The sequence below is a fragment of the Chiloscyllium plagiosum genome, chromosome 51 (assembly GCF_004010195.1).
Source record: "Chiloscyllium plagiosum isolate BGI_BamShark_2017 chromosome 51, ASM401019v2, whole genome shotgun sequence".
Lineage (NCBI taxonomy): Eukaryota > Metazoa > Chordata > Chondrichthyes > Orectolobiformes > Hemiscylliidae > Chiloscyllium > Chiloscyllium plagiosum.
In genome coordinates, this window is record NC_057760.1 from 4,534,849 (window position 1) to 4,555,268 (window position 20,420).

Below are 20,420 nucleotides of genomic sequence, written 5' to 3' on the forward strand. Positions count from 1 at the left end.
GGTTAGGTGAATTGGCCATGCTAAATTGCCCGTAGTGTTAGGTGAAGGGGTAAATGTAGGAGAATGGGTCTGGGTGGGTTACGCTTCGGCGGGTTGGTGTGGACTTGTTGGGCCGAAGGGCCTGTTTCCACACTGTAAGTAATCTAATCTAATCTAATCTTAGCCTGCTTGGCACACTCTCCTCATTCCTGAAGAAGGGCTCATGTCCGAAACGTCAATTCTCCTGCTCCTTGGATGCTGCCTGACCTGCTGCGCTTTTCCAGCAACACATTTTCAGCACCAAAGTGTATGACTTCACATTTAGCCAAATTGTGGCTGCACTGCTATATGTTTGCCCCTTCCTTCAACGTGTCTAAATCGCCTTGAAGTCTCTTTGCACCCTCTTCACAATCCCACCCAGTAGAGTCTTCAGCAAACTTGGAAATGTTGTGTTTTGTTCCCTCATCCAAGTCATTTATAAATATTATGGAGCGCTGAGCCCCAAACTCTGATCCCTGTGGAGCTTCAGTAGTCACTGCCTTCCACTTGGAAAAATACTTACTTATTCACACTCTTTGTTTCCTGTCTGTCAACCATATCTTGACCCATGCCAATGCATTACCTGTATTTTATGTGGTTCACGTTTGCCTAGTAACCTCTTAGGAGGCACCTGATCAAAAGCTTTCTGAAAATCCACATGCATCATTTTCCCGAGTTCTCTTTTTTCCATACTGCTGTTTGCAACCTGAAAGAATACCAGGAGGTTTTTTAGGCATGATTTGCCTTTCATAAACCCATGCTGGCTTTGTCCAATCTTGTTAACATTTTAAAAATGTTCTGTGATCATTTCTTTTATAATACACTCTAGTATTTTCCCCACTACTGACAGTACAGCTTACAGAAGGTAAAAGGGATTACAAGCCGGATAATATCATATATAATTGAACACTACACTTGTACTTTTCAATCAGTGTCTACATGTACAAATCCTACAAATGTAGAACATGTAGTTCCTAACTTCATAAGCTGAAATGACTCTGTTCAAGGAGATGGATCTTAGGAACTACTTTAAACTTCCATCTGTGTTGTTTGACTTCAACTGAAGAACAACATGTGGGATTGTGCCACATTTGCATAGAGGATCATCCTGAGGCAGTGAGGAAATGTTACAGATGGATGGGAGGCTGCGTGAAACAAGAGTTGTGAAACATTACTCAAGACTGAGTTAGTGGAGTTGGTTATCCCAGTGAGTAGATGGAAAGAGGTTGTGGGATTTGGCTGAGTGTACAAATTTAGAAAGAGAGAAAATGCCAAAACAAACTAACACGTTGGTGAAACCTATGAAACTGGGAATTTAATTGGTTTTGCTGTGACAATGAAGGGTTTGCATCAGGAGTATTGCGAGTTGTCAACATGAAGAAGAAATTTCTTTTCCGCCACATAGCGTTGAGACTTTTAAAAAAAAACTCAGCAAATAATCATCATTCTGATGTAAAGAACATATGTCTTGGTACAGTCTCTGGACATTTTAATCTGTATTCCTTCTTCCCAAAATCAATTAAATCCTGGTGATTTTTTTTTTGTTGACTTGTAACCAAATACCACAGCCACAGGCCACACAAATCAAGGATCTTGACTCTGAAACCACCTTCCAATAGTGTAGGATGGAAGTATCAGCATCTTAACTTCCACCTTTGTCTCCATTACACCCTCAGCAAGAACAACAGCTGCATGGGGATTCAGTAATCCGTGCACAAACACCAATTCAGTGCAGATACTCATCCCCTTGGAGCTCTATCAACAATCTAGCCTTCTTAGATGACAGCGCACACAAAGCACACACGCTCACTCAAGGGGCACACACAACCAGTCCCACACTTCAAAAGAACATTAGACATCAGGTCTGGGACAGCACAGGATTAGATATGGAATAAAGCTCCTTCTACATCGTACCCCATCAAACACTCCCAGGATGGGGACAGCACAGAGTTAGATACAGAGTAGAGTACTTTCTACAATGAAGGTGTTATGTTTGGAGGAACTGAATGCTTACTGAAGGAGTTATGAAGGTGGAGAGACAGGGGAGAGAGTGCATTGGGACTGGGACAGAGTTTGAAGACAATTTGAGTTGATGTTTGGGAGAGCAGAGAACAGATAGGTGAAGCGACTGGAGGACTGCAGAAGGTAACTGGATAAGGGTGGAGGGATGGAGGCGACTGGAGCATAAAGGGGACAGAGAGGGAAGGATAGAACAGAGGGGAGCCGAGCAGAATGGCTGGGGTGGGGGTGTGGGGGAGCCGAGGAGAGAGGGGAGGAGACAGGAGAGCTGGGGAGGGCGGGGGTGGTGGGAGAGGGCAGAGGGATGAGGGCGCTGTCGAGGGGTGTGAAAAGGAAGTGGAGTGGAGGGAGAGGACAAGGCAAAAGGGGCATGGGGTATAGGGAGGGCAGCTGTGGTGTATACCCTGTGGTGAAGTGGTTGGTGATAGACATTAGGGGATCACAGTCAGTCATCGCCTGTATCCAGATTGAGTGGAAGGCTACATTTAGGAACAATGGCATCAGGCCAACATTTGTGAGGCTGCATTAATATCAGCTGGCAAGGCTGGAAGCAGCAATTACAGCTGCCTCAAATCCTGGCAATGTGAAGGCATTTTAACCCCAAAATCTCATCGAATTCAACTGCCTAACATCTAGTCTCGTGACAACTTACACGAGTCTGTATTGATTTAGATTGCATACACACTCACTCGTACATTCACTCTCTCCTGCATCTATGCACCCTCCCTCTCTCTCCTACACCCATGCACACTCACTCACTCTCCGACATCCATGCACACTCACTCACTCTCTTGCCCAAACTCAAACACACCTACTCACTCTCACACACACTAACTCTATCGCGCAGACTTGCACACTTAACATGCTGAAATGCCCAGAACGGTGAGACACAGCCACTTAAAACCAACTCTCACTCATTCAGAGACTCCCACACACACACATGCAGACCCCACCCTTACACACCCACAGTCACTCACTCATGCACCCTTCCCTTGTTCTTAGACAAAACAGTGAATGTTGTCTCTAGAATCAGATAAATCGTCATCTCATTGTATGCAGAATGAAATCAAAGGGCCAGTCACCTATCACTGATCCTAAAGTCAAGCCCTGTGTACACTGTCCACATCAAACACTGCCAGGACAGGGACAGTACAGGAATAGATACAGAGTAAAGCTCCCTCCATATTTGCCTAAACATAAAGTAAAGCCACTCCTACTTCTTTAAACTGAAAGTAAAGTTCTTTCTCTACTTCTAAATTGAAAGTAAAGTTCCCTTGACACTGTCTCCATCAAATACTCCCAGAACAGGGACAGTGTGGATTTGTACTTTGGTTCATTTGATCTTGACTATGCCAGTGTTTATTACCCACCCTTAACTGCTCTGAAAGACATGAGGGTGAGGTACCTTCTTATTAGAGAAGGATTTTGGTACAGTGACAATGAAGGAACAGCGATATACTTCCAAGTTTGGATGGTGAGTGCAGGCACTGGCATTCCCATGTGGATGCTCGTCCTTCTGGATGGTAGCAACCACAAGACGATGCTGAAGGAGACCTGAAGGGCTGTTATTGTTAATAATGTTGAGAGTCCATGATCACGAGCAATTGGGTTAGGATTGCTCAGCTTAGCTCGCACTGAGCCCTTTCGGAAAGCTCACTCTTTGGATTGGAATTGAAGGCTCTACAATGAAGTGATTGTGTTCTCCCTTGTCTCACCTGGAGTGGTACCTAATGTGATTGTATGACTCAGAGCCCACTCTCATCTCTACACCAGCAGTTATAACCACTTCCCCTTCACTTTTACCTTTGACACTTGCTTGTTTAACTCGAGGCTGGTTTTGCCCATGTGCCTTTGGGCCCTGGCTTTTTGTATTGGCTGTGACATCAGATGGTGTTGGCTGTCTCTTGGCAACTTTGGCAGAGCGCTGGCTAGAGAGTGTGAGTTTCCTCAGTAACACCGACTGTGCCTGCTTCACACTGCAAAGGAAAAGGAACAGAATTTAACACAGCAATAATCGGTACTACAGACAACATGGGAAACTGCTGAAGCAAAGAGAGGGAGGAGAAGAGGGAGTGGAAGAAGGGGAAAATTGGGCAAAGAGAAAGGAAATGAGGAGAAATGGACAAGAGAGGTGAGAGAGGAACCAGCTTAGAAAGTTGGAACGAGGAAGGGGAGCAAGCAAAGGTCGACTGGACACAAGGAAAATCTTTGGTTGAAGTCCTAATCTTTCCTCCTGTTCGTCCAATCATTATCTAGACATGCAGCTAAAACAAATGATGCACTTCATTGGTATTGCCCAGCCTGTGTGTCTCCACATCCATTCCTGTACGTACACATTAAATGTTGCAAAAAGAGACAGTTACCTCTTGCAAGCCCCAGAGCTAGTTAGTTCAGGTTGCCTGGAGACAGGAAACTCTCAATCTGCACAATCACTTACTCTGTTTACATTCAATTTTCAGACGTAATATTCAGACAGTTCCTGGCTCGACTTTGCTCTCCCCCCCCTGTACAGACAGAATTTTTTCCTGCCAGAATGAACAAAGGTACAAATCAAGGATATTTGGCAGTAGTTTCAGACTGAAACAAACTGATTAGATTTACGTTTCACAGGGACAAGAATCTCACCCCACATTGGTGCACAAACTTAGCTCCAGAAGCAGCCCACTGATCACTGATAAAAACATTTCTGCACGAAATGTGCTACATGAATTGTGAAAGTGATCTGTACATCATAGCAAGAGCATCTACAGGGAAAATCACATCAGTACAAAAGCTCTGTTTTGGACCTACCAGGGCCACACAGCAGCTGACACCATCACAGCCTTGGTTCAAAAAGAGGTGAATTCCAGAGGTGAAGTGACAGTGACAGACCTTGACATCAAGGCTGCATTTGACTGAGTGTACCATCAAGGAGCCCTGGCAAAACTGGAATCAATGGGTGTCGGGAAAAACTCTCTGCTGGTTGGAGTCATGCCTGGCACACAGGAAGATGGTTGTGGCTGTTGGAGGTCAGCCATCTCAGCTCCAGAACATCTCTGCAGGAGTTCCTCAGGGCACTGTCCTAGGTCCAATCATCTTCAGCTGCTTCATCAAATAACGTTCCCTCCATCATAAGGTCAGAAGTGGGGATGTTCGTCAATCAATGCACAATGTTGAGGTTTGGGCTAGCAATTGGCAAATACCATTCATGCCACATAAATGCCAGGCAGTGACCATCTCCAATGAGAGAGAATTTAACCATCACCCCTCGACATTCAATGATATTGTTGTCACTGAATCCCTTTTATGAGGAATCGAAGATGTGGGTTTGTTGAACAGCAGATCGAGTCAAAACAAATGATACACCATAGCAAAGTGTGACAATCACAGCAACAATCGTGAATCTGACACAAGAGAAATGTCCAGGTTGTATGCAGCATGGAGGAATTTTAACCAAGAGGTCCCTTTGGGGGACCCCTGTGCTCTCTGAGTATTTCCCAGTCAATTTAAATTTCAGATTGAAGAAGTCAAAGTAGCCTTGTGTTTCTTCTCACTTGGAGGTTATGATTCTAGAGAGAAACTGAAGCCTCTGGGACAATTTCTACTGCTCCCAAATCTGGAACATGTATCTCAGGGTCTGGGTGGGAGGCTCACAGCAAAGACCAGTCTTATGCCCATCCTTTAGTTTTCCAGCTGAAGTCAATGCATTGAGGACAATACAGAATTCCTTCAATCATGCACTGAAGTTCGGGACTGTTCTAGGTTTAAAAACATAGAATGGTACAGCACAGAATCGGGCCCTATGGCCCACCATGATGCTGAATTACACTAATCCCTTCTGCCTGCCCTTGGTCCATATTCCTCCATTCATTGCATATTCATGTGCTTATCTAAAAATCTCTTAAATGCCCCTATCATATTTGCCTCCACCTCCACTCCTGATATAATATTGCACACTCTTACCACCCTCTTTGTAAAAAACCTCCCCCATATCTCCTTTGAACTTTCCCCCTCTCACCTTAAATGCATGCCCCCTAGTATTAGACATTTCAACTCTGGGAAAAAGATTCTGACCATCATCCCTATCTATACATCTCATAATTTTATGGACTTCTATCAAGTCTCTCCTCATCGTCCAATGCTCCAGAGAAAACAGAGATTTTTTTTAGTCTCTTCTCATAGTTCATTACCTCCAATTCAGGCAGCATCCTGGTAAACCTCACCAAAACCTTCACATCCTTCCCTCATTGTGGTGACCAAAATTGAATGCAGTACTCTAAGTGTGGCCTAACTAAAGTCTTATAAAGCTACAAGCAGAGAGCAATTGCCTAAAATCTTGTCATCACCAACAACCAATTAGAAGCCCTCAACAGAAGCAAATCAAAGATGCAGACAATGAAAACTAATGCCTAACCTTATGATATACCTCAATTTATTTGAAATCATTTCAACAGTTGCTCCTATTGAATCTTAATTCCTACTCATGCTCAGACAGATGTTCTTACTTTGCTTAGAGGATCTGCTCAAGGATCATTTTCAATGAATTTCTGGCCCATAATATGATCTTTTCTTTAAACTTTATCCAAAGTTTGAAGAACCGACATGAATCGTACTCTGACAGTTTTATCATAGAAATCACCCCGTCTTTTTTCCTAAGACAGTAAAATTCTTCATTACTGTTGTAAAGAGAGGCTAAAACTCTAGTTTTCTTTTATTCTCAGCACATGGAGCTAAAAGTAAATGCTCTTCAACTTCCCCATATTCTGTAAGATCATCTTCACAGAACTGAATGAGCGAGATCATTGTTATACAGAATCTCTAAAATTCCAACTTTAGCAAATTCCAACCTCACTCACCAATATAGTCAATGGGGAAATAAGCACTGCTGAGCTCTCTTACTGTGTCAATTTGCAACTGGTCTGGTCTTGAAGCTTGAAATCAGATTCCATACTGAGACAGCTCAATTGGCTAGATGCCTGTTTTTCTGAGCACAGTAACAAATTAGCGTCGGTTCAATTCCCGCATTGACTGAGGTTATCATGAGGACTCTCCTTCTCAATCTTGCCCCTCACCTGCAGCGTCATGCCCCTCAGGTTAAACTCAGCACCAGTCACCTCTCTCAAATGAGAGAGTAGTGATATGGGCCAGTATGACTATGGTTACTTTTCCTTTCAGATGACCAATTAAATACCTTATCTGTATCAGGTTTTAAACCAAAAGATCGATTGACCAAATCTTTTAATAAATACCATTATGGGTTTATTATCAAAATAAAACTTATTCAGTGATGATGCAATAGTTAGTTAACAAATACATGAAAGCATGCACACTTGGCTAATGGAAAGGAGAAAACTTGAAATATTCCAGCAACAACTCTTACAAACAAACAAATAGGTTTCAGCCTGAACTCAACATGAAGATTTTCATTTCAGAAAGGGGAGCAATCAGATGGGTAGCTTGTTCTTTGCAGGCTTTCCTATAACTAGACAAGATAAAACAAGAACTTCTCCAAAGCCAGTCAGTGCTCAAATCAGCCTCTGCAGGGGTCTACCTCAAAACAAGTAGTTTTAATAGTCATGTGATTTCTTAGGAAGCCTTGCTAAAAAATCTACAATGTCCCCGTGAACCTTCAACTTCCTCTTTTAAAGAACCACATTAGAGGTATTTCCACTAAACTTGAAATAAGTAGGTTTTCTAGCATTGTATAATAATATTAGTCCTTTATTAAATATGAAGCATCTTCATAACAAAGGAGTTCAATGAAGATTCACCAAACTGATTCCTGGGATGAGGACGTTGTCTGATAAGGGGTGATTCTGAGTAAATGTTCCCCCCATTTGGCAGAATTAAGTATCAGGCATCACAGTCTCATAATAGGAAGTCAATGATTTAGGACAGGCATGAGGATAATTATTTTTATGAAAAGGATTGTGAATCTTCAGAATTTATTATCCTTTACCCTCGAGAGCTGTGAATGTTCATGTGTTGAGTATGTTGAATGTTCATGTATTTAAATTATTACACAGATTTTGTATATGAAGGTAATCTGGATCTAATGCAGCAAGACAAGGTTGAGACAGATAATCAGCTATGATCTTATGGAACGATTCCTCCCCTCTCTTATACTTTTATGTTCTCGATAAGATTGGATGAAAATTAGTTGTCTTGTTGTCTCACAGTAAAACAGTCGAGGAGGTACTGGTGTAATAGTAATGCTATTGCCCTCTGGGCAATTAGGATGGGTATGCCAATGATACCCACATCCCATATTCAATTTTTTTAAAGTCCAAACATAATTCATTGACTGTAAAACACTCCAAAAACCCTGAAAAATTTTGTCTAAACATGTGTTCAGTTTTGTGGAAGCAGTGTTCTATGAACAAGACAGGGACTAATGGAGAAATAATGTGCAGTTCTGCAGAATCTTGCATTATCTTCCCCTTCTCTCCTAAAAATGGTTCTTGATAGAAGACCATAAAGAGGCCATTTAATACCTTCTCACACCCAGGAGAGCTTTCAAAGTGCTTGGTGTTGAATGAGTGGTTGATGCATGGGATGATATCCAATTCTCATTCAGTAAGTTTCACAGACACCTCAAAATAAATAATCATAATAACCATATTTTCCAGAGTTTATAGAAGGAGGAATATTGCATAGTAGATTTCTACTCTTCTTCAAATAAAATCAGAAAATTCCTGTCCACGAGAAGTGCAGGTGTTATTTGTTACCACTCTCACACCCAGCTGGACAGTACATTCCACACTGCATCAAACTTTTAAAATGTTCCTCCTCTGCCAAACCAACTTGCTCCAATCCATCTCTCCAAGGTCCTCCAGTCCCTCCCATCTTTTACCTCCATTCAACCTCATTGTTCATCTTGTTCACTCTTTGACTCAAAATGGTAACAGTCTGCTCTGCTCTAATTAATTCACATGTGCCTGACACACACACGACCCCATTCTGAACATTCTTGGCACCAAATGCAATATTTGTTTTTGCTAAACAAACATTCTCCAAGTGGTTCCCAGAGGACAATCACTCACTGAAGGCCAGAGAGCTTAGTCAGAGCTGAGTTTAGAGATGGAAAGCGTGGGACTGGGGGAGTGCACTGGGAGTGGGGGAAGGGAAGACACAGAGAGATGAAGACAGAAAGAGAGAGGGATAGAAAAAGAGGGGGAGAAAACACTTCCTGCTGTTCTTCTGCATTGATAACTTTGAAAATGTAGAGAAATCTCATGTTAGTCTTGACTATTTCCAGGTAAACTTCATAAGATTAATTGGCAACTCAACGCTTAGGAACCGATTGCTCAGAACCAACAACTCAAGGTTCAGCTTGTATATCCCAGTCCATCCTGATTCGGTGTGTCTGTCCCGACCCACTCCAAATTCAGTCTAAGAATCTTGATTCGCTCTGGGTTCACTGGGAAGGAGTAGTTCATTTATGCTGTGTTTAATTGTCCAATGCTATAGAATTCTCTGTAAATAAACTCCTGGTAAAGTTTAGCTAACCATTTCTCCAGTCCCTATCTAACAGACCTTGAGTACGTGGTAAATGGAGGCAATTCACTCAACATCTAGCCAAACAAATCTCTTTCCTGCAACTATGATCATCAAACAGCTCCTCATATCCTTGAGAGATGGCACTTTGTAAATGCTGCCTGCCAGTCTGGCACAAAGCAATTATCCTGACCAAGAAAAGGCTGGTACACAGTTCCCATGTGATGCAATAAATACACAGAGCTTCTACAGACTGACACTAAAACATGCTTCATTACTGTTCCTTGACCCTGTCCCACAACACTTTGGTCTGTCTCTCACTTTGTACAAAGAAAGAATGCTCACTGATCCTTCCAGCACCACCTGGATTTATGTTGGTCAAGATTGATAAAAAAAGTAAAAATTAATCTAAAACTTGTAATTATAAAAACCATTTTTAAAAATGCTGAAGGTGAGGTTGCAAGTAGGACAAGAGGCTACACTCATCAGCTCCTGAACATCTCTCCCTTTTAATCTCAGCAACTCCCTGCCCCCACCCCCCATGTCCCATTTTCTTCACGATTCACCCTGTTCTTCCACCCTAAGCTTCTGACTCTCATCCTTTATAATATCCAGGTGAGATAATAAAGAACAGATCTGTGAATTTGATCACATCTCAGTTTGGAAAGATTAAACATGCGAGGTAGAAGTCTGAAACATGAAACATTTGCAGGCTTGCCCATATGAACTGCAGGTGCCTACAGACCTGTCGATGTAAATGCCAAGATTCCGCTAGGCAGCTGAGCATTAACCCTTACATCAGCAGTGGCACCACTGTACAGTTACTGCCCTGGATTTGCCTGCTGTATCTTGTGGCTTGAAGCCAACTTCTATAAACAGATGTGGTCTTCAATTAAACAACACACCCCCGGGTCCTTACAGCCCACATATTAGTTCCAGAATTTAATAATCAACCATTAATTACTTTAAACAATCCCACAATCTTTTCCAATACAAAAAAACAGATGGCCAAGCTATACAGGTTAAACAAATTGTTCAGATTTATTTAAACATTAAGTGTTACAAAGGCCAAAGGGTTTAGCAAAATAACCAATAAAGACCAGACAGACAATAAGATTTGAATCAGTCTGCAAGTGTTGTCTATCCCATTATTGACTGGTGGGTCTTGATTGTCTGTCATACACAATGATACCTTTGGATGAAATGACACTGTCATCTGTAGACTTGTAATCAAAGGTATTGAGCAGAGACAACACATAATCTAGTCTCTGTTATTTAAAATAAAGCTTAATGCTTGAGCTGCAATTCTCACCAGGACACAATTCTTGTTGAAAACATTTTGTTTCAAGTAAATAAAGTGTATAACAGATCCTGGACCTTGTAAGGACAGGTGCTTATTTCTGGATTGCGCATTTATTCCCCTACAAGGAATGTCCTCCCCAATTCTGGAATCCATTCGACTGACTCAGTATTCAGATATCGGGAAGTTATCCAGCTCCTGTCTCTGTCATTCCACAGATTTCCGAATGTAAAGTCAGCCAATCTGTCAACAGTGCAATTCTTAATATAATTACAATGGAAGGCTGAAACAATACTTTGTGAATTTGGTTATAGCGTAGATGTTTTGTGACTCACCAAACTTTTCAGAAAATGAAGAAAACATTTAGCTGGAATCCATTGTTTGCTCCATAATCACAAGATCAATCAGATGCTCCAAAGTCACCCAGCCGCGTTCGCAGAATTATCACTTCGTTATTGACAATTAGCTTAAATGTTTGTATGTTTGTATAGACAGGCATGAATTAGGAAACTATTGCGTCCCAATCTGCTAGTTGCAGAGCCATCTGTCCATGACAGTATTGGTAAAAGTGACCATTGCACTGTCCTTGTGCAGTTGAAGTCCCGCCTTCACATTGAGAATAACCTCCATCATGTTGTGTGGCACTATCACTGTGCTGAATGGGACAGACTTCGAACTGATCTAGCAGTTCAAGACTGAGTATCTATGAGGGTCTGTGGGCCATCAGCAACAGCAGAATTGTACTCCAGCACAATCTGCAACCTCATGGCTTGGCATATCCCCCACTCAACCATTACCATCAAGACAGGGGATCAATCCTGGTTCAATGGATACTACAGGAGGGCATGCCAGGAGCAGCATCAGGCATACCTAAAAATGAGGTGTCAACCTGGTAAAGCTACCGAACAGGACTACTTGCCAAACAGCATAAGCAGTGAGTGATAGAAAGAGCTAGGTAATCCCACAACCAGTGCATCAGATCTAAGCTCTGCAGTCCTTCCACACCCAGTTGTGAATGGTGATGGACAATTAACTAACTTACTGGAGGAGGCAGCACCACAAATATCCCGATCCTAAGTGATGGAGGTGCCCAGCACATCAGAGCAAAAGATAAGGCTGATGCATTCGCAACAATCTTCAGTCAGAAGTGTCAAGTGGATGATCCATCTCGGGGTCCTCCAGTGGTCCCCAGCATCATAGATACCAGTCTCCAGCTAATTCGATTCACTTCATGTAATATCAAGAAACGACTGGAGGCACTGGATACTGAAAAGGCAATGGGCCCTGACAACATTCCGGCAATAGTACTAAAGATGTGTACTCCGTGTGCTCCAAAACTTGCTACTCCCCTGGCCAAACTGTTCCCATACAGTTACAACACTGGCATCTACCCAACAATGTGGAGAATTGCGCAGGTATGTCCTGTACATAAAAAGCAGGACAAATCCAACTCGGCCAATTACCGCCCAATCAGTCAACTCTCCATCATCAGTAAAGTGATGGATTGGTTCAGCAACAGAGCTATCAAGCAGCACCTGCTCAGTAACAAACTGCTCAGTGACATCCAGTTTGGGTTTCGCCAAGGCCACTCAGCTGCTGAGCTGATTACAGCCTTGGTTCATACATGGACAAAAGAGCTGAATTCCAGAGGAGAGGTCAATCCTTGACATCAATGAGCCCTGGCAAAACTGGAATCAATGGATATCGGGGGTAAACACTCCATTGGTTAGTCATACTTGGCACAAAGGAAGATGGTTGTAGTTGTGGAGGGTTAGTCATCTCAGCAGAAATCCTCATTGTGTTCTAGACCCAATAAATCTTTAGCTGCTTCATCAATGACCTTTCCTCTGTCATAAGGTCAGAAGTGGGGATGTTCACCAATGATTGCACAGTGTTCAGCACCATTCGTGACTCCTCAGATACTGAGGAGCCCATGTTCAAATGCAACGAGGTCTGGACAGTATCCAGGCTTAGGCCGACAAGTGGCAAGTAACATTTGCACCACACAAATGCCAGACAATGACCATCACCAATAATAGACACTCTAACCACTGTTCCTTGACATTCAACGGTATTACCATCACTGAATCCTCCACTGTCAACATGCTTGACGTTACCGTTGACCAGAGACTCAACTGGCCCCACCACATAAACACAGTGGCTACAAAAGCAGGTCAGAGACTAGGGATACTGCAGCAAGTAACTCACCTCCTGACTCCCAAAGTCAATCCACCATCTACAAGGCACAAGTCAGGAGTGTGATGTAATACTCCCACTTGCCCTGGATGGGTGCAGCTCCAACAACACTCAAGAAGCTTGACACCACCCAGGACAAAGTAACCCGCTTGATTGGCATCACATTTACAAACTTGCAATCCCTCTACCACTGGCGCTCAGTAGCGGCAGTGTGTACTATCTACAAGATGCATTGTAGAAAATCACCAAAGATCCTTGGACAGCACCATCCAAACCCACGATCACTTCCACCTAGAAGGACAAGGGCAGCATGTAGTTGGGAACACCAGCCCCTGCAAGTTCCCCTCCAGGCAACTCACCACCCAGACTTGGAAATATACCACCGTTCCTTCACAGTCATTGGGTCAAAATCCTGGAATTCCTTCCTAATGGCATTGTGGGTCTACCCACAGCAGGTGGCCTGCAGTGGTTCAAGAAGGCAGCTCACCACCACCTTCTCAAGGGCAAATAGGGATGGGCTATCAATGCTGGCCCAGCCAGTTACGTCCAATCCCACAAATGAATTTAAAAAAATACTAATGGTGTATGACAGAAGAGATGGCGACTAAATCTGCTGACAATACAAGATAGGTAGGAAAACAAGTTGGGAAGAGGACATAAGGAAGCTACAAAGAGATATACACTGTAGATAGGTTGAGTGAGTGGGAAAAGATCCGGCAAACAGTATAAATTCCCTACAGTATGAAAACAGGCCATTTGGCCCAACAAGTCCACACCAACCCTCTGAAGAGTGACCCACCCAAACCCATTCCCCTACCTAATGCACCTAATACTATGGGCAATTTAGCATGGCTAATTCACCTGACCTACACGTTTGGATTGTGGGAGGAAATCAGAGCACCTGGAGGAAACCCACACAGACACAGGGAGAACGTGCAAACTCGACACAGTCACTCAAGGCAGGAATTAAACCTGGGTCCCTGGCACTATGAGACACAGTGCTAACCACTGAGCCACTGTGCCATCCACATAATGTAGAAAATGCAGCAGATGCAAAATCCATATAATTAGGAAAAAATGAACTTGCCTACTTTGGCAGAAAGAATAAAAGACATATTATTTAAATGGTGAGAAGTTGCAAACTCAGATCAAAGGGATCTGGATGTTCTTGTGCATCAATGGCAGAAGATTTGTTTGCTGGTGCAGCAAATAATTAGGCAATTTAATTTTTTGATGATTAGATTAGATTCCCTACAGTGTGAAAATAGGCCCTTCGGCCCAACAAGTCCACACCGACCCTCCAAAGAGTAACCCACCCAAATCCATTTTCCTGTGACTAATGCACCTAACACTACGGGCAATTTAGCATGGCCAATTCACCTAACCTACACATCTTTGGATTGTGGGAGGAAACCGGAGCATCCAGAGGAAACCCACGCAGACACGGGGAGAATGTGCAAACTCCAATAGTTGCCCGAGGTTGGAATCAAGCCTGGGACTCTAGGGCTGTGAGGCAGCAGTGCTAACCACTGAGCCATCATGTCACCCCGTGTTAGGGAATCGATTACAAAAGTAGGGAGTTATACAGGGTACCGATGACACCACATCTTGAGCATCATATTGGTCACCTCTTTTAACGAAAGATGATAAAATGTCGGTGTCAGTTCAGAGAGGGGTTAATCGGGAAATCCCTGGAATGGATTTTATGAGGAAAGATTGGATGGGTTGGGATTGGCATCTGCTGGAGTTTACAAGAGCATGAGGCAACATGATTGAAGCAGAGATGATCCTGAGGCATTGGGGCGGGGGGATGTGGGGAGGATGTCTCAGCTTGTGGGAGAATCTAGAACTAGGAATAACTGTTTAAAAGAAAGCAGTTGTCCATTTAAGACAGAGATAAGGAGAAACATCTTTCTTACAGTGCTTGTGAGTCTATGGAGCTTTCTCAAAAGGCAGTGGAAGCAAAGGTCCTGAATATTTTTTATGGCAGAGATGGATAGATTTTTGATAAACAAGTGGGAGTGTGAATGGTTATTGGAGGATGATGGGGTACATAGAAATGTAGAGTAATCAAATGAACAATGAACTTATTTCTCACGAGAGACCAAATGGTCTAATTCTGTTCCTTATTCATATTCTCCCGTGTACAACAGTCCAGAGCATCAGCACCCAACACAACATCCACTGAGGTCCCAGGGACAGGTGATGGCAACATCAACACTCCAAAAACCAGCTTCTGGAACTGTGTACTTCAGAACACTTGCAAAAACAGCTTTTCCAGCACTGGCTGGTTGAAAGCCCAGGGTTTTACAGGAGCCGGTACAGAGTACCCAACATAGGACAGTTCCCATTAAGAAAACAAAAAGAGGAAGGTACAGAAGAAAGGGATTGAATTATTTTCAAGAATTGATTCTGTAATCTATTGCAATGCAATATTTATTTATAAAATAAATCTTTGGAAAGCTCGGCGAACAGAACCACAACAACGAGCACCCGAGCTACAAATCTTCTCACAAACTTTGAATACAATTTTAAATATTTATAAATCTTAAAACTAAATTCAGTTCTGTCACGTTGTCTTTCTCCCGTATGGGATAATGTGCTGTCACTGCAGAGACCCTGATCTCTGCCTTATATCAGACTTTTGTGCTTTTTCAGCAGTGGTGAGTAATATTGTTTTTGCTACTCCCCACAGAAAACCTGCAGAGATTCAACTTGAATCCTGATGAGTGATAGTTTCAGTTTGAATAATAAGGTAATAAATTAAATGAAGTGAAGACAAAAATCTCTACGCTTGTCATGGTACCTCTGTCATGGTCAGTCACAATGGAGTCCAATTTGGGGGTTCAAAAATCTATGTTGGTTTTTTAGAGCAGCACATTCTGCTACCATCTTGAAAGCATTCTACAAACTCTTCATCCAGATTTTTCCTGCCAAACTGATTTTTCCAGTTTATATGTAGATTAACATCATCTGTGATCATTGCTGTCCCCTTTTCACAAGTGCTTAATATTTCTTGTATGTTTTGTCCCACGGTGTAGTTATTGTTAGGGGACTGATAGAGCACTCCCACGAGTAACTTCCTTCCTGTGCCATCCTTGATTAACAGTGTTAGCCCTCCACCTTTACCAAGCTTCCTGTTCTTTTTTGAGGGTCATGTACAGTTGAATATCCAGGACCCAACCTTCGTCATCCCGTAGCTACATCTCTATAATAGCTTACATCATCTCATTTATTTACTTCAATGTGCACCATCAATTTGTTTACTTGCTATGAATGCTGCATGCATTCAGATATAGACTATTTAATTTTGCTTTTTTATTGTTGTAACATCTTATCTTGACTGTTGATGCATTCTGAGATGTATTCTTTCTGCCTGTTCCTTCCATTCTCTGCCCACTACCTTGACTCAACCCCTGGATTTGCTACACCTACTCAAGCTTTATCCTCACTCCCACTGTTTAGTATAAAACTCTCTCTACTTCCCTAGGTATAGAGATTGCCAGATGAAGTCTGTCCTATTGGTATAAACCCCATTTCCCTAGTATGAGTTCCAGTAGTCCATGAATCGAAATGTACTTTTCCCAAACCAGTCCTTGAGCAGTGTATTAACTTCTTCCTGGCCTCTGTCAATTGGAATATGGTTCAGGATTATTACCTTTGAAGTTCTGCTCTTCAATTTGGTGCCTAGCTCCTAATAATGTCTAAGTAGAAACTCCTTCCTCGCCTCGCCAGTACCACTGGTACCTACATGGAACACAACGATTAGATCTTCTCCCTCCCACTCCAAATTCCACACTACCCTGAGCAGATGTCCTAAACTCTGGCACCAGGCAGACAACACAGCCGCCTGGACTCACCCTCTTGGCTCCAGAGAATGGTATCTATTCCCTTCATTATATTAGCCTCTATTGCCACTATATTCGTTTTCACTCCCCCGCTTCTTGAAAGGCAACCAAAGTGTCCTGGTCAATGTGCTCCACCTCCCTACAGACCTTGTTTTTATCCATACAAGTGAAACATGTTGGATCATTACACAGGCCGAGGCTCCTACATTATAAGTATCCTCCTAGCCCTTACCTGCCTCACTCATGATTCAATGGTCCTGACCCTTACTACTGGTGGAATTGGAGAGCCAAACCCTAAGGGGTGTGATTGTCTTTAGAACAAAGAATCATTGCACACATTGGGTGGATTCTAGGATATCTGGTATCTCTTCCTCTTGTCTAATACATCATAATATTTTCAGTTCAGCCTCCAATTTAATGATTGAGTTGGATTCCCTGTAATTTTACACATTTACGGGAGAGGTGTTTGCCTTAGATTACTTTCAGATCCAGAAGCTCCCATGTCCCATGTTTGTCAGCCTGGTTCTCCATTGCCTTATCTAATTAGTTAAATGTAGTTGTTAATTTGATAAGTCATGTTAAATTTTTATTATTTATCACAATTTTACTTTATCAATTAAATGCTATTACCATTTACAACTGAAAGTTATATGTTAACATTTAATTAGCTCACCCGACTCCTATGATGTCACTCATTTTTCATTGTTTCTCAAGTTGAGCGCACACTGACTGCCAGCTGCTGTGGGTGAAGTGGGTGAAATGGTGCACTACGAAAAGGTCAAGAAAGAAAGAAGACATGTGGACCTCCTTCTATCACTTCACCAAAGTCTCAGGCTGACCAAACCCGCACGCTCTCTGAACTCACACAACTTCCACTCTGTGCCAGGTGCACTTAATGCTGGCTGCACTCAATATTGTTGATGTGACTTAGATGAGTCAGTTTGGCTCCATTATTGTTCAAGAACTTGTTTTAGCTAGCTCCTTAATTAATTAACTAAACAAGAGCTTCTCAAAAGAAATGGAACTGAGTTTCAAGCTCCACATCATATTAGTTACTAACAATGTCCTCAGACCCTCACACCAAGTGAAACCTCCTTCATGTTTCTGTCCAGGTTGGATTCCTTAACTCACTAAATTCCAAATGGTCTGAAGCTGAAAATATTTGAGCGACAATAGATCCAGGCACTTGTCTTTAAATTGCTCTCTCATCCTTCCATAACCAACGTGTACAACCTCCTCCAGTTTTACAAACCTCCTGTACATCACACCTCCTCACCCCACAACTCACTCCTCAAATTCCTTCATATCTCCTTATTCCACTTTTAGAAATCTCCTCATCCATTCAACCAGATTTTCAAACACCTTTTTCAACCTGAACCCCATGTCCAATGTTTGCTTTCTCTTCTCTCTGAAAGTCACAATTGGTGTTTATTGCAGAATTTCTGATGGGGATCCCCTGAACTATTTGACAGCAGTGAGAACAGTTCCTCAGAGTTCAGACTGGAGGATATATTTCCAACTTGATTCCCAGCCTCAGAGAATTTCAAGTTCTCACAAAACCATTAAGCTGGGATGTTGTTACATCATCTTTTGGTGGGAGCTAATTATTCATGATGATGGTGTCGTGGAGTTGAAGGCGTGTACTGTAACTTTAAGAGAGAGTGAAAGTTGATAAGCTAGCAAGCACCTGTCATGTGACTGAGTGCAGGCACAGAGCATTCTGGACAATTTGCAGATGCAATATTTGAGCCGTAAATCAGATAATAAGGTGTTTTCACAACCATTCAAATTCAACCAATCAGTTTAAATTATGCCCCAAGATATTAAAATCCAATTGAATTTGTTTTGACAAAATCAAACCAATGAGACGATCTGATGTTTTGGGGTATAAAGAGCAGGCATTTTGAACCATTAGCTGGAAGACCAAAGATGATGCAGGAGAAATCTACAGACAGAGGAAGTTCAACACACAAAGATGGCACCTGGTTTTGAAAATTGATTTGTTGTAAATTTAATAGGGGCTTTATTGGATCAAATATTGTCATAGAGTGAGAGGTAGATAAATCATTAAGACAAAGGAGGCTAACAGTTGTAGATAGTTGTTATTTAATTTTTTTTGAGTTAAAGTATAAATTGTTAATTTTTCTTTAAATAGTGGAATTTTGAGTAGTCCGCTGTCACTCATACTTTAACAATTTACGAGGTGAGGTGAGCTTTTCTGTATGTTTGGTTTAAATGAGCAGAAGGGTTTACCCTGTGTCATAAAAGTGTTTGGGCTCAGGTCTGTGATTTGGACTGGTTTAGACACATCCAGTCTGAGATTTGGGTAAATCTGAACAGATAAAATCCCAGCAGATTTAAACACTTGCTGATTAGTGTCCAAGATCTTTAAATAAACCATAGGTGAGACAATTTGTTGAACTTCAGTTATTAGTGGTTGGTTAAATTAAAAGTGAGACAAATGGCTCTTAAAATTGCTAAAGAGGTTCTGGGGCTTGAAGATGATTTCCAAATTTGCCAAGAAAGTTTAGAAGGAAAGAAAAAGACCTCACTTCTAGAATTAGCAAAGAGGTTAGAATTGGGTTTACCCAAGGACAAAAGTAAAGCTGAAATTGGAAGGGAATTACTTAAGCAATTAGGTGTGTCAGAGAAACAGACAAGTGCCGTAGAGTTAGAAAAAACTTGGGAGAGGGAAAGAGAAAGAAAGAGAGAAGAAAGTGGGAGAGAAAAAGAGATAGAAACATAGTTAGCAATGTCAAGTTAACAGAATGGAGATTAAAAGAGAAGGTAGTGATATGTACAAATATGTTAAACACTGCCACATTTTGATGAGAAAGTTGTCGAAACCTTCTTTATTTTATTTGAAAAACTGGCTAGGCAGATGGAGTGGTCAGAGGACTTGAGGGTAATGCTAGTTCAGACTAAACTGGTAGACAGAACTCGTGAGGTATTTGCAACGATGTCAGATGAGGGGTCAAGAGATTATGAAGAGGTCAAACAAGCTTTAGCTTCCGGCAAGAATTTCAATCTGTGAGGGTTAGAAGTTGGGAGAAGGGGAGATCCTACATTATGAAACCAAGAGTAGAGAATACTGGTAATTGTTTACAACAGGTTAAAAAAGAAACCCAAGAGGGTGGAAAGGAGGTGAAAGTCCTTGTGTATGTCCACTGTGCTAAAGTGGGACACACAAAGTGCTGGCCGTTAAAGAAAGGCACTGTGGGAAAAGATAGTGGTAAAAGAAGCTAAGCCACTGGCATGAGTGAAAGTAGTAAAGGAAACCCCAAGAAGAGATGGAAATGTGTTGCTGGAAAAGCGCAGCAGGTCAGGCAATTTAACCAAGAAGAGATGGAAATGTGTTGCTGGAAAAGCGCAGCAGGTCAGGCAGCATCTAGGGAACAGGAGAATCGACGTTTCGGGCATTAGCCCTTCTTCAGGAATGAGGAAAGTTGGTCCAGCAGGCTAAGATAAAAGATAGGGAGGAGGGATGGAGAAGGGCTAATGCCCGAAACGTCGATTCTCCTGTTCCCTAGATGCTGCCTGACCTCCTGCGCTTTTCCAGCAAC

General features: G+C 42.2%; 1 protein-coding gene across 1 annotated transcript in view; it reads right to left on the reverse strand.

Moving 5' to 3' along the window:
* The window catches only part of LOC122544774 (latent-transforming growth factor beta-binding protein 1-like), a 98,170-nt gene that overhangs the window by 55,892 nt on the left and 21,858 nt on the right, over positions 1-20,420 (reverse strand). Inside the window, exon 4 of the mRNA XM_043684100.1 lies at positions 3,841-4,013. Coding sequence (XP_043540035.1) covers positions 3,841-4,013 — 173 coding nt within the window. The remainder of the gene's footprint in view (positions 1-3,840; positions 4,014-20,420) is intronic.